At 40.2% G+C, this 13670-nt stretch overlaps 1 protein-coding gene across 1 annotated transcript in view; it reads right to left on the bottom strand.

The window, feature by feature from the left end:
• The window catches only part of LOC140196810 (C-terminal-binding protein 1-like), a 227511-nt gene that overhangs the window by 20020 nt on the left and 193821 nt on the right, over positions 1 to 13670 (bottom strand). The window contains 1 exon segment of the mRNA XM_072256629.1: positions 11036 to 11190. Within this exon segment, the coding sequence (XP_072112730.1) occupies positions 11036 to 11190 (155 nt within the window).

The following is a 13670-nucleotide window of genomic DNA, read 5'->3' as shown; positions in this document are numbered from 1 at the left end:
CGATGAGCCCAATGGCCGACTTCTGCTCCTTTGTCTTAAGGTCTTATGGTATCCTCACCTGACTGATGCCTTATTCTGAGGTATGTCTGAGTCTGCCCCTAGCATGTCCCCTGGTACTTTTCATTGAACTAGCATTGATCCCCCAGTTTGATGCTGACTGTAGGGGGGTGGGGGGGAATACTAGGACAAGAGGCTTCAGATTGTGTTGAGTACAATTCTGCTGTGCTGATAGGTCATGGAACCTCATGGTTTAACATGTGAAATACCACATGTTTAAGGTGAGAACATAAGAGTTTAAAGGAATTATGCAGGGCAAGTTTCTTTCACACCACTCTTCCCCACCCCCCACACCCACACCACAGAGTGCCTGGAATGGGCTGCCAGTAGTAGTGTTGGGAACGTATGTTGTAGTGATGTTTAGGAAGCCTTAAAGTATGGATTATGCAGAAGGGATTAGTTTAATTTAGTATAGTCTTTGACACAGAAACTGTGGGCCAAATAGCTGGTTTCCATGTTGTGCTTACTATTCTATGCTCTAAAATCCTATCTTCCAGCACTTGGCCCGTTGCCTTCTTTACCTATGCAATCCAGTTCTCAGCCCAACCCTTCCTAAACACTTTTTGCAATTTTGTTTCCACCACACTCTCTGGCAGTTTATTCCACGAACTGACTGCTCCCTGGGTGATAAGGATCCCCCTCAGATCCCCTTCAACTCTCTTACCTTAAATCAAGGTCCTCTAGTTCCCTACATCACTCATCTAAACCCCTCTAAACTAAAATTGAGAAAATAGCTGGGATTCTTTGTTTATTTGGGATACTATGCTGTTTAATTGGGGCTGGAGGCTGGCGGCAAAAAATTTCTAAGTAGTGTCAGTCACGTGCACTTGTGTGGCTTTTAGACAATACTGACAGCAATCAGTTTTTAAATAGCATCATTTGCATGCATTTAAAAAGCAGTGATTTTTGCAACTGATAGCTGGCGAGAAATAAGCAGCAAGACAATTCTTAACTGTTTTGTTCACAGCAGTTCCAAGCATTCAGGCTGAAGATGCCAGAAATGGCTGGGATTAAAAATGAAATGATTTCACTAAACAAGTTAAAAATTATGAACAACTTGAAAATATCAATAATGTTACAATGAAGATTGAGGATGTAATTGTCTAAAAACATTGTATGAAGGCAGTTCATCATCTGCACTTGGTGTCTGCGCTGATTTTGTTTATATACAGTCAAAAGGACACAACAAATGAATTCCTCCATCGATAATTATTAGGAACCAGTATAGTTTTATAGTACTGTAGAGGTATTGGTAGTGTTCTAATTTGTTTCGTATTTTGTTTAAATACAGTACATAAACTATTAATCAGTTAAATGATAGTTGTCTTTTTAATACTGTAGCTATTTCCAGTAAACATCAGCTAACTGGGGCAGCTGCTTTATTGAGCCAGAAGGTACTGGTCCCAATGTATCCCAATTAACTGGAATACACAATCTTTAAAACATACACTTTCATTCTGAGTCTGTTCAGTAATTCTGATAAACAAGTCAAAGGTACAACAGATGTTGGATATCAGAAAAGTGTTTGAAAAGCAAAAAATTTCTGCTGTAAATACTCTGAAGGTCAGATGGAAACTGTCAACTAAGAAACAATTAGCTTTAAGTACAGTACTTGCCCTTGCATCAGAAATGAGAAAAGTTAGCAATCAGGCATGTTTTAAACTGCAGAAGAGAATGAAGTGAAGAGAACAAGGGAATATTTTTAATATGGTGGATACCAAGAGACAATGCTTAAGATAGATTGGTGTCTGAGAAGAGTACGAAGATTCGTTTACAGGAGTAATCTGTCTGAGAGAGGTGTAAACAAAAGTTCAGAGGAAAGAGGAAGAAGAGAAACCACTCGAACACAGATAAACACAGCAGTTGCTGGAAATCTGAAACAAAATGGAATGAAAAAAATCATCATCTGGGGAGGCAGAAAAAAAACTGGGTTAAGATTATTGGTTGATGATATTCAGGACTAGCATAAACTGTTAAAACTGCTTATCTGGAATAGTTGGATTCAATGTTGAGTCCCATGGAAGAGAATAAGCCAGACTTCGTTTGAACAATATAGAAGGTCAAAGTTAGAGGTCAGATTGACAGTGGGTGGGAGATGTTAAACTGGAAAGCGATTTAACTTTCAGGGTCATCTTTGCCAATTGAACAGAAAGAAGTGCTCTGCAAAGTGATTGCCCAACCTACATTTTGTTTTTAATGAGGTAGACGAGACTACAATATACTAAACTGGAAAAACTGGGAGGGCAGCAGTCCTGATATAGATGAACAACATGTAAAGTTAGAGTTATACAGCACAGAAAAAGACCCTTTAGGCAACTCATCCATGCCAACCAAGCTGTCTTTCTGAGCTATCTGAGTTACCTCCATTTTAATCTCTCCATAGAAAATGCCTGGCTTGCTGGAATTTTCTTGTATTTCCTAGTATTTCTGATTTTTAGAAACAGCAGCATTTTGCACCTCAATTCTAGAAATGTCCATTATCCTCTCTTTTCTATTTGCATCTCCACTAGCAAATTAGCAGCTGTCAAGAAACTTTCATTCTCTTTTCTCAGCCTTTACCACTTGTGTCAGGCAGGCAAATGGAAGCTCATGGTCACCTTTCCTGGTTGAACAGGCAGAAGTCACGCAATCAGATTTTGATTTCTTCCCCACAGAAAGAGCACAAATGGAGCATCTTGTCACTTGGACAACCTTGGTCCCTACGTTACAAATATCCTTCATTCTACTCCTCCTTTGTCTTTTAAAAGTATGTCTGCTTTCTAACTTTATACAGTTCTGATGAAAGGTCAACTATCCTATTTTCCTTTACATTGTTTTTATGAAATTAGTTTAACATTTGATCCATATGAGCCCTCATTATAGATACTACAGGAGGTTCTAACTCAACCCACTTACTGTCCAGCTAAATTACCAGTCTCACCATCAGTGCCTCCAAAACTGTCAAGTGCAGAGAATGTATTAATTTCAGGATCCTTTAAGCACTTGCCTTTTGTTTCATGACGTGAAGTCATAAATTACATTTAAATATAATAATTTTTCAACTCCATCTGATCTGAAATATTAAATTATAAAACTACTGTACATCAGCAAGCAAGCAACCACTTAATTCAGGCACGGTTAGCAGGAAACCACGAAGTGCCAGTTGAAGCTGCTTTCACTGGAGATGATAATGAGAATGATAAGCCCCAAATTATACAGGAATGAATGAATTAGATACCAATTTAATAAAGAAAAACAATTCTCAATAGTCCTGTTATCCAACGAACAGACCTCCTGTTTGTTGTGTTATGCAGGGTGCTGAATAATTATCAGAACATTGACCCTCATACTTGATCCACAGGGGAGTCCAACAGAAAATCGCATTAATTCACCTTTTTGAAAATACGATTTTAAGGACATGTCTGTTCAGTTATTCTACTGCATCCAGCTCCTCTGCATTGGGACCTGACGTAGACTGGGGATCATTTCATCGAGCACCTTTGCTCCATCCACCACAAAAGGCAGGTATTCCTCATGGGTACACATTTTAATTCTAATTCCCATTCAGACATGTTGCACCATAGCCTCCTCTACTGCCATAATGAGGCCAATCTCAGGTTGGAGGAGCAACACCTCATATGACGTCTGAGTAGTCTCCAACCTGATAGAAAGAGTATTGATTTCTTAATTTCCCATAATTTCCCCCTCTCCCAACCCCCTTCTAGCTTTTCCCATTTCCAATTCTGGCTCTTTCTCTTTTCTTCAGCTGCCCATTACCTCTTTTTAGTGTCCCTTTCTCCCATGGTCCACTCCTCTCTCACAACAGATTCCTTCTTCAGCTGTTTACCTCTTTCACTTATCACCTCCCAGCATTTTAGTTCACCACCCTCCCTCACCCACCCACCTTATTCCCTCACCTGGCTTCACCGATCACTTGCCAGTTTGTATTTCTTCCCCTCTCCTCATCATCTTATGCTGACTCCTTCCCCCTTCCTTTCCAATCCTGATGAAGGTACTCCACCCAAATTGTTGACTGTTTATTCCCCTCCATAGATGTCGCCTGACCTCCCAAGTTCCTCTAGCATGTTGTGTGCGCGCCTCTGGATTTCTAGCCATCTGCAGAATCTCTTGTACTTAAGACATGCAAGTTTTCTATCATGAGGCAGAGCAGAACAATTTATTAACTTATACAAAATGGGAGCACACATTGCAAATTGGAGCCTGATTTAAATTTAATAGATGCTTTACCATGGATCAGGAAATTATACCAGTAGGCAAAGCCAACGGCTCAAAGTTAATTGTCTTCTACAGAACACCTTATTGTTTATTTTGTGATCTGAATATTAATGGAAAAAGATCTTTCACCACTGAGTGCCTTATGGCTATAAGTGCTGAAAAGATAAAATGTATAACATCTATTTCAGTTTATAAATATATTTACAATTCTTGTTGATGGATTACATTTCTACAAAGGAGATGGGTGCCCAGTTAAAGTAGTCTATAGTGGTCAAATGATGAATGCTTAACTTCAACAGATCAAGAGAGCTACTAATGTTAAATGGAAAACAATACTGTAGGCATAGTCTGTTATAATTCGGTTCCTGACATGACAAACATCATGTCACTTGTCATTTAATTGAAGAAAACAGAAAGGTTGATCATTCTAAACTTCCTAAACACAAGAGATTCTGCAGATGCTGGAAATCTTGAGCAATAAACATAAAACGCTGAAGGAACTCAGCAGGTTAGGCAGCATCTATGGAGAGGAATAAACAGTCACAGTTTCAGATTTCCCTTCCACCATAAATGCTGTCCTCACCCACATCTTCACCTCCCACAAATCTACCCTCGATCCATCCACCAGTTGCCATAAAAGGCACAGGGTCCCATAGAAACATAGAAAACCTACATCACAATACAGGCCCTTTGGCCCACAAAGCTGTGCCGAACATGTCCTTACCTTAGAAATTACCTAGGGTTACCCACAGCCCTCTATTTTTCTGAGCTCCATGTACCTGTCCAGGAGTCTCTTAAAAGGCCCTATAGTTTCCGCCTCCACCACCATTGCCAGCAGCCCATTTGATGTACTCACCACTCTCTGCGTAAAAAACTTACCCCTGACATCTCCTCTGTACCTATTTCCAAACACCTTAAAACTGTGCCCTCTCGTGCTAGCCATTTCAGCCCTGGGAAAAAGCCTCTGAGTATCCACATGATCAATGCCTATCACCTTATACACCTCTATCAGGTCACCTCTCATTCTCCATCGCTCCAAGGAGAAAAGGCCAAGTTCACTCAACCTATTCTCATAAGGCAAGCTCCCCAATCCAGGCAACATCCTTGTAAATCTCCTCTGTACCCTTTCTATGGTTTCCATATCCTTCCCATAGTGAGGTGACCAGAACTGTGCACAGTACTCCAAGTGGGGTCTGACCAGGGTCCTATATAGCTGCAATATTACCTCTTGGCTCCTAAACTCAATCCCATGATTGATGAAGGCCAATACACCGTATGCTTTCTTAACCACAGAGTCAACCTGCGCAGCAGCTTTGAGTGTCCTTGAGTTATCTACCATCCAATACATAATTTTTCTGAACTTCTGCCATCTCTAATGGGATCCTACTACTGAACACATCTTTCCTTCCTCCCACACCCTGCTTTTCATAGGGATCATTCTCTACATGACTCCCTTTGTCCACTCATCCCTTTCCACTGATCTCCCTCCGTGTACTCCAGTAAGCATTGCCATGCAGGGTCCCTAAGCTGTACTTCCAGGTGAGACAACACGTCACCTGCAAGTCTATCTGGTTCATCTTTTGAATCTGGAACTGATGTGTGCTTCCTCTACATCTGAGTCCTGATGGAGAGTGGGGGAGCACTTTATCGAACTCTTCACTCTGACCACCACAAATGGCGTAATTCTATTCCTATGCCTTATGGTCTTTGCACCAGGCCTCAGCAGGTCTCTGGGAATGAACCAGTCCTCTGTACTCTAGCTCAGTTAGGTAACAGGGTCAGAATGAATGAACTGAGTCAAACAAACTGTCCCAATGCTATAACAGACAATGGGCCGAAAGTCCTGTTTGGGCCGCAATGCTCTATTATGATTCTATTCGACTTTAGGCAGCACCTTCCATGGAAGTCAGGCAACTGATGACCGTCCAGCAACTGTTGATGCCTGTCTCAGAGAGTTTCTGTAAACAGTATTACATGTTACACCAATACTTGGACTGAATATCAACCAATCACGCTGCCTCGCACCAGACTTTCCTGGCAAATACATTCCTGAAGGAGATGGATAACATCCTCATTCCAGTACACGAGAGGACAGAGTCACACACAAATACAGACAACACAACCTGAATTAGGTTTAATATCACCAGCAAATGATGTGAAAGTTGTTGTCTTTGCAGCAGTAGTGCAAGCAATACATAGTGACAAAAATTAGATATATAAATAAATTAGTTGAGTAAGTAATGCAAAAATAGAAATTAAAAAGTGATGAGGTAGTTTTCGTGGGTTCAATGTCCATTCAAAAATTGGATGGCAGAGGGGAAGAAGTTGTTTCTGAATTGTTGAGCGAGTGTCTTTAGGTTCCTGTACCTCCTTTCTGATGGTAGCAATGCGAACAAGGCATAACCTGAGTGACCGGGGGGTGGGGGGGGGGGTGTTAATGATGGGTGCCACCTTTTTCAGGCATTGCTCCTTAAACATGTCCTGAAACGACGGAGGCTGGTGCCCAGGACAGAGCTAAGTTTACAACTCTCTGCTGCTTATTTCAATCCGGTGCAGTAACCCCTGTATAACAGACAGTTAGAATGCTCCCCAGGATACATCTGTGGAAATGTGCTAGTGTCTTTGGTGACATACCAAATCTCCTAATGCAATATAACCTTCTTTGTAACTGCACTGATAGATCCTCAGAGATATTGACACACAGGAACATGAAATTGCTCACTCTTTCCACTTCTGATCCCTCTATGAGGACTGATGTGTGTTCCCTTGTCTTACCCTTTCTGAAGCCCACAATCAGTTCTTTAGTCTTACTGATGTTGAGTACAAGGTTGTTGCTGTAACAACACTCAACTAGCTGATATATCTCACTGCAGTATGCCCTCTTGACACCATCTGAAATTCTGCCAACAATAGTTGTATCGTCAGCAAATTTATAGATGGCATTTTAGCTACACCTAGCCACAGTCATGAGTGTAGAGAGAGTAGAACAGTGGGCTAAGCACACATCCTTGGAGCGTGCCAGTATTAACTGTCAGCGAGGTGGAGATGCTATTTCCGATCCATACTGATTATGGTCTTTCAGTTAGGAAGTCACACAATGACAGCAACATTAGGTACATTTCCCCACTTTCTTCAGAGATTGATACATAACAAATCTGTGGAGATCCTCATTGGATCTCCAGATTAAGTGCAGAATGGTTTCGGTTTCTATGGCAGCTTAGGAGTTGGATATGCACCACATCTCTTCTGGCTGTAAATTGTACATCATGAGGGGAGTGATGGCCTGCACAGTCTGTGCTAGGATATAGACACTATTCCATTAGTCCTAATAATGAATGTCTGAAGCCCAACTCCAAGTTCAGGACACTTGACATCAACTGCTAGTTTTGCAGAAGTCTCCATCAAAAATGTACCTTAAAATGAACTAATGAAAAGTTGCCCTTCTCTCTCTTCTCAGGACTAAATTTACCACTGTGGACAAACTACTTTGCAAGCAACCTGCTCAAATTTATAGATATAGCTTGGGCCCTCTGTCAGAAATTGCTTGGACACTGTTGATGTTAATTATGATAAAATGAACCACAATCATTCTTTTTTTTTTCCTTTCATGAGCCTATCCGTGAGAAGAACAGAGTCTGCCTCATTCACTCATCATCACAAATACAAGGCAAAAACTTGTTTTCTTTCAAAAATATGTTCTGCATTTACATGCTTCACACAGAGACAATTTGAATCTATCCCTGTTATTTGCCTCCTTGTGTTTTCTATATCTTAAATAAAGTTGGAATCAATTTTTGCTAACATGCTTTCTGTGAAGTTGGCAGCGAAGTGAACAATGATTCCACCATTGTTCTATTTAGACTTTTCCAGCTGAGATGGCTCAATGAGCAATGTGGAGTCACACACAATAGAAGCCATTCATGCAATTGTTGCTTTCTTACCATCTGCACTTCAATTTGTAATCACTAACAGAGAGAACAAAACTTATGAGCCATTACTGCAGTAACAATATCCTGTCGCAGAGGATCACAGTATTGAATCCACATGGACATTTAAAATGTGAAGTTACAAAGCATTTAATCATTTGCAAAAACATTTACACTTTTTAAAAAATACTTTAAATATGTTGTTCCTCTCTGATATTAAGGTAAAAACTTTGTTTAGTGAAAATCAGGGAAGATTTGTTTTTGCTGATGACTACTCTCATCTAACATTCCTGACATGTCCGACATTGCTATGCATAGCTTACATTTCACCCATAACTTGCTGACAGTCACACGTCTATTTTCAAATCAACCAATTTTAGATTTTCTCAATGATAAGTGCAATTGTGGATTTTCTTCACGTGAAGATTCACAACACCGAAGGTTGAGCTTTGAATTATGCAGTCTTTATCCGTCTTGCATTTTAATTATCAAAACATTACTGTATGAATTCCGGGGAGCTCTTAATTTTAATCTTTGTTGCATTATATTAAAAGTCATTAGTGACACAGAGAAATACAGATAAAATACTGCTATATTTAGTATTTTTCTGTTTAAGAAACTTCTAATTCACCACAGAGATCTGTGTGATGTTACAAAAACAAACTACTAAATGAATTATTAATAATGAGACTCTCATCTCATAAACAACCCTCCTACTTCATATAATGCCCTTAAGGCATCAAAGTAGTTTACCTGATCATTATTAAAGAAAGTCCTTTGTGGAAGATGTTGTAAAGATTAAGAGTCTGAGTATTACAGCATGGAAACAGGTCTTTTGGTCCAACTTGTCCATGCCAACCAAGATTGCCATCTAAACTGGTCTCTTTTGCCCACATTTTACTTATATTCCTCCACACATTTCCTATCCATCTACCTGTCTAGATGTCTTTTAAAAGTTGCTAAAGTACCTGCCTCAATCATTTCCTCTCAGCTCATCAAGTTCATTACATATACGTACTGCCCTCTGGGGGAAAAATGCCCCTCCCTTCTCACCTTAAACCTCAATCTGCTAGTTCTTGATCTCCCAAGATTGGGGAAAAAAATGCACTTTCACCCTATCTGTGCCCCTCATGATCTTATATTCTTCTTTCATATCACCCCCTCATTAACCTGCTCAACTTCTCTTCATAACTCAGTCCTTCAAGTTCTAGCAACATGTTGTAAATCTCCATGCTCTATCCATCTGAACGGTGTGCATCCTACAGCAGAGTAAACAAAACTGAACACAATACTCCAATTGCGGCCTCACCAATAGTTTGTACAATTGTTACCTGACCTCCGAACTGCTGTATTGAATTCCCTGACTGAAGGCCAGCACGTCAAACACCTTTTCACCAGCCTGACTACATTTGACACGATTTTCAAGGAATTATGTAATTGCAATGTTCTGCCCCTACCATTCACTATGAAATTCCTGATCCGATTTTGTCTCATCAAAATGCAACCTCACAAACATGTGTTATTGAAAATGACATTGAAGTGTGACTTAAGGTTTATAAAACCGAGGGGCCAGATAAAATACAGCCAAAATCTTACCTCCCACCCCCCACCCCCAAGAAGGGACGTCCAGCACTAGAGGGCAAAGGTTTTAAGGTGAGAGGAGGAAAAATTTAAAGGAGATCTGAGGCACATGAGATGAAAATTTGGAATGATCTGCCAGAAGAGGCAGTGGAAGCAGATGCAATTATAATGTTTAAAATGCATTTGGGTACATACTTAGATAAGAAAGTAGTGGAAACATATAGACCTAATGTGAGCAGATGACATCACAATTCGCATGGGCAAAGTGAGTTGTAAGGATCCATTACATGCTGTTCATTTCTATGGTTCTATGAACTCTATGGAGACTGGAATGAGGGATGGCAGTTCAAAGTACACTGGACTATTCAGGTCTGGAAGGTAACAAAAACTGGATAAGGTTTCAATAATGTAAGGAAGAAAAAATAAACCACTTTTACATGTGATCCAAAGCTTGTCTTGGTTGATTACAGGGTTATAGAGTAATACAGCACAGAAGCAGATCCTTCAGACTACTGAGTTTGCACTAACCATCAGCCAGTCATTTTACATTAATCCTACATTAATTCAATTTTTAAAAAATTGTCCCATCTTCTAATCAACTAACCTAGATTCTACCATTCACCTTCACGGTAGGGGTAACTTACTGTAGCCAATTACTCCATCAAACCACACACTTTTGGGATGTGGACGTAATTTAACCACTATGCCACTTAATTTCTTTTCAAATTGAAGAACATGCAACTTCCCTCCTTCCTGAATCTGGTTAAATACTTTATGACACCAAGACTGTACAGAATCTGGTTGAATTTTAGGTAGCTGTCAGAGAAAGGGATGGAGTCAACAGCAAGGCAATGAGGATTATGACAAAGACTGATTATGACCACCTCAGTGTTCCCAATATTTATCTTTTGGAAATTTCCACATTCCTAGACGTCAGACAAGCTACCAGGGTTGAGAAAGATCAACACAATAAAAAGCTGTAAATAGTAGGTCACAGCACATCTGTGGAAAGAGAAACATCAACTGCTTCCCGTCCCGCAGATACTGCCTGTCTGGCTGAGTAATACAGTATTTTCTATTTTAAGGCTTTACAACCCTTTCAGAGTAATAGCAGAGTTATCAATGGCAAACAACGTGCAAACAAAATTAGAGATGGTGAAGACGAAACTGATGTTACATTTAATTGTAAGATAATATAATAATTTCATATTGTCACGCATTCAAAGATTATTTAATCCAAATATTGCTGTACTCACCTTTTCATGAATCTCCTGTGTGGACTGTGCATCACAGAAAGCCACAGTTGCTACATCTTTCAGAATAGGCATTTCTACGGTGCAATCCCGGCCGTCCAGCAGTGCCACCAGGGGGCGTGGATGCATGGGGCCATTCATAATAGGAGGACGAATGCCTAGAGTCAAAAGCAAACACAAATGTTGGTTAAGCTTTACTGATGCCAGTACATAATCTGCTGCCTTGGCACACTCCAAATTGACCTTTCTTGACAGAATGCTTTTTGAAATACAAGGCTTGAAACGAACGTACATTATTACAGTTCTCTCAGGAATTCAAAAACCTTGATGAACGTATCTGCATTACTATCATCCAAATGACAGCACAGTATATGTATAAAAGTTAACTGCCCAAACCAGACTAAGGGACACTCAGTCCATTAATGTGGTTACTAATCAATACTGAGGTGGAGAGTCAGAAAACAATGAGCTAAAGTTATTAACAGTTGCAGTCTGAGTTATGAAATGCAAATTATTAATTGCGCCAGTGTCTACAGTAACACACACAAAATGCTGGAGGAACTCAGCAGGTCAGACAGCATCTATGGAAATGAATAAACAGTCAACATTTTGGGTTGACAGTGTGAAAGGGAGGACAGGGAAAGAAGTCAGAATAAGAATGTGTCCACAGAGCACTCTGAGCAGAACAAGAAGAACAAAATCATTCGCACAGAAGGAGGAAAATCCTGCAAAGCTACTCCACCCCATGGAGTAGGTCTACTCACTTACTGTGGCACTTTATAAAAACATTCCCAAAGTAGTCATGGTCTTTTGTTTCAAAAAAGAAACATAATAAAGTGAATAAATGTACTTTCATTCTGCTTCAGAATGAAAAATTCTGAACAGTTTAACATATTATACACCTTTGAAACTGGATCATGCAGTGAATTATGGTTTGGTTATGTTGGAATCATAACAGGTTTCATGCTTAAAAGGAGGGGAAATGTTCCTTCCACCCAATCAATCAATATAATTAATTTATGGTAAAAAAAAAACAGCCAAAGGAAAATTGCCAATATGTGAAAATACAAAGATAAATGGAGGAAAATATAAATAAAAAGTGCAAACCTGCTCAGGAACTTGTGGACACATTTTGGTTTTACATTTCTTTTTCAGAATAGGGGCTTTGCTGGTAAAGCTGGCATGTGCTGCCTATCCCCACTCTCCATGGAGTATATCCTGAATGCCCTCAGAGTGCTCTGTAGTTTAGACTCAACAGCAAAGAAGTAAGTGTATTTATAGATGACACATGCCAAGGACATGGTGTGCTGTTGATGGGGTAATGAATATTAAGGATAGATAGACTGTCAATCTCAAGTCGGTTAATTTGTCCTGAAAATAGCTCTAGATGTCTTGGAGCTACTCACCAGACAAAGACAGAACTTCCAACACACTTTGAACTTACATTATAGTGGAAAGGCTTTGAGGCATCAGGAAGTGATTCACTACAAGATATCCAGCCACAGGCCTCAATTTATGCGGCTTACCCATACATTGACAATAGAGAAATTCAAAGATGATAACACAATTGAGCATGGAGGGTAGGTAGTGAAGCTCTCTCCTACTAAAGCACATCATTGCCTGATATGTGCACAACAGGAAAGTGACATGCCCTTTATCAGACCATGCCCTAATGTTGTATGGGCCTTGGTGAACATAGGCATGGGTTCTTTCAACATTGAGGAATTTCAAATGAAACTGAACATTGCACCGTGAACTTCTCTACTTCTAGCCTGATGGCTGAAGGATGTCATTGATGAAACAGCTGAAGGTGATTGGTGTTGGACATTGCTCACATGAATACCTCCAGAGGTATATTAGCGTTGGGAAGACTGAAAAACAGGGTCCTAGCTAATTTTACCAAGATTGGTTGATTCAACACTCAGTTTAAAAAAAAAGCACTTGCATCAGGCCATGACTGGCTTTAACAGGAGAGCCTTACAACCTACCCTCCATACTTAATTGGATAATCATCTTTGAATTTCTCTATTGTCAACATTAGGACAAGCCACATAATTCCTGAGGCCAGAGGCTGGACATGCTGCAGCAAATCACCTCCTGATGCCCTAAAGCCTCTGTTACATTCAGTGATTCTATCCAATGTTGCTCCTCACGAGAGAGAACAGTAAGTGGTAATCAGGTTTCCTTTTCCCAATCTGACGTTAATGTTGAAGACTTCCAGGAGTATTCCACCAATTTCTATAACATCCCCCACCCTTCTTCTCACCAATGTCTATCCTCAGGTGTGTCTATGTTGCAAATGGGACAGCAAACCCAGGTTGCAATGCAAGGTGCAATCCGGGGTATATTACGATCGAGGAACGTGTTTGCAGACTGGACATTGAACTTTTTACTGTTGGATTTCGGCCACATTCCACCGTGATACAACACTTGGCAGCACGGGAGGTAGTTCCTGCCTGTGGCCATCCAGCGTGCAGCTCCTCCCGTGGAGGGTCAGACACCCTGAGCCAATAGACTGGTACTGGACTTACTTTCCATCTGGCATAGCTTTGCATTTTGTTTGACTGTTGGGGTTTTTTGTATTGCTATACTTAACGCGCTATTCTTGGTTGGTGCGGCTGTAACAAAACTAAATTTC

The sequence above is a fragment of the Mobula birostris genome, chromosome 4 (assembly GCF_030028105.1).
Source record: "Mobula birostris isolate sMobBir1 chromosome 4, sMobBir1.hap1, whole genome shotgun sequence".
NCBI classification, from domain to species: Eukaryota; Metazoa; Chordata; class Chondrichthyes; order Myliobatiformes; family Myliobatidae; genus Mobula; species Mobula birostris.
Note: the sequence above shows the minus strand (reverse complement) of the source record. Positions and strands in the feature narration are given on the sequence as shown.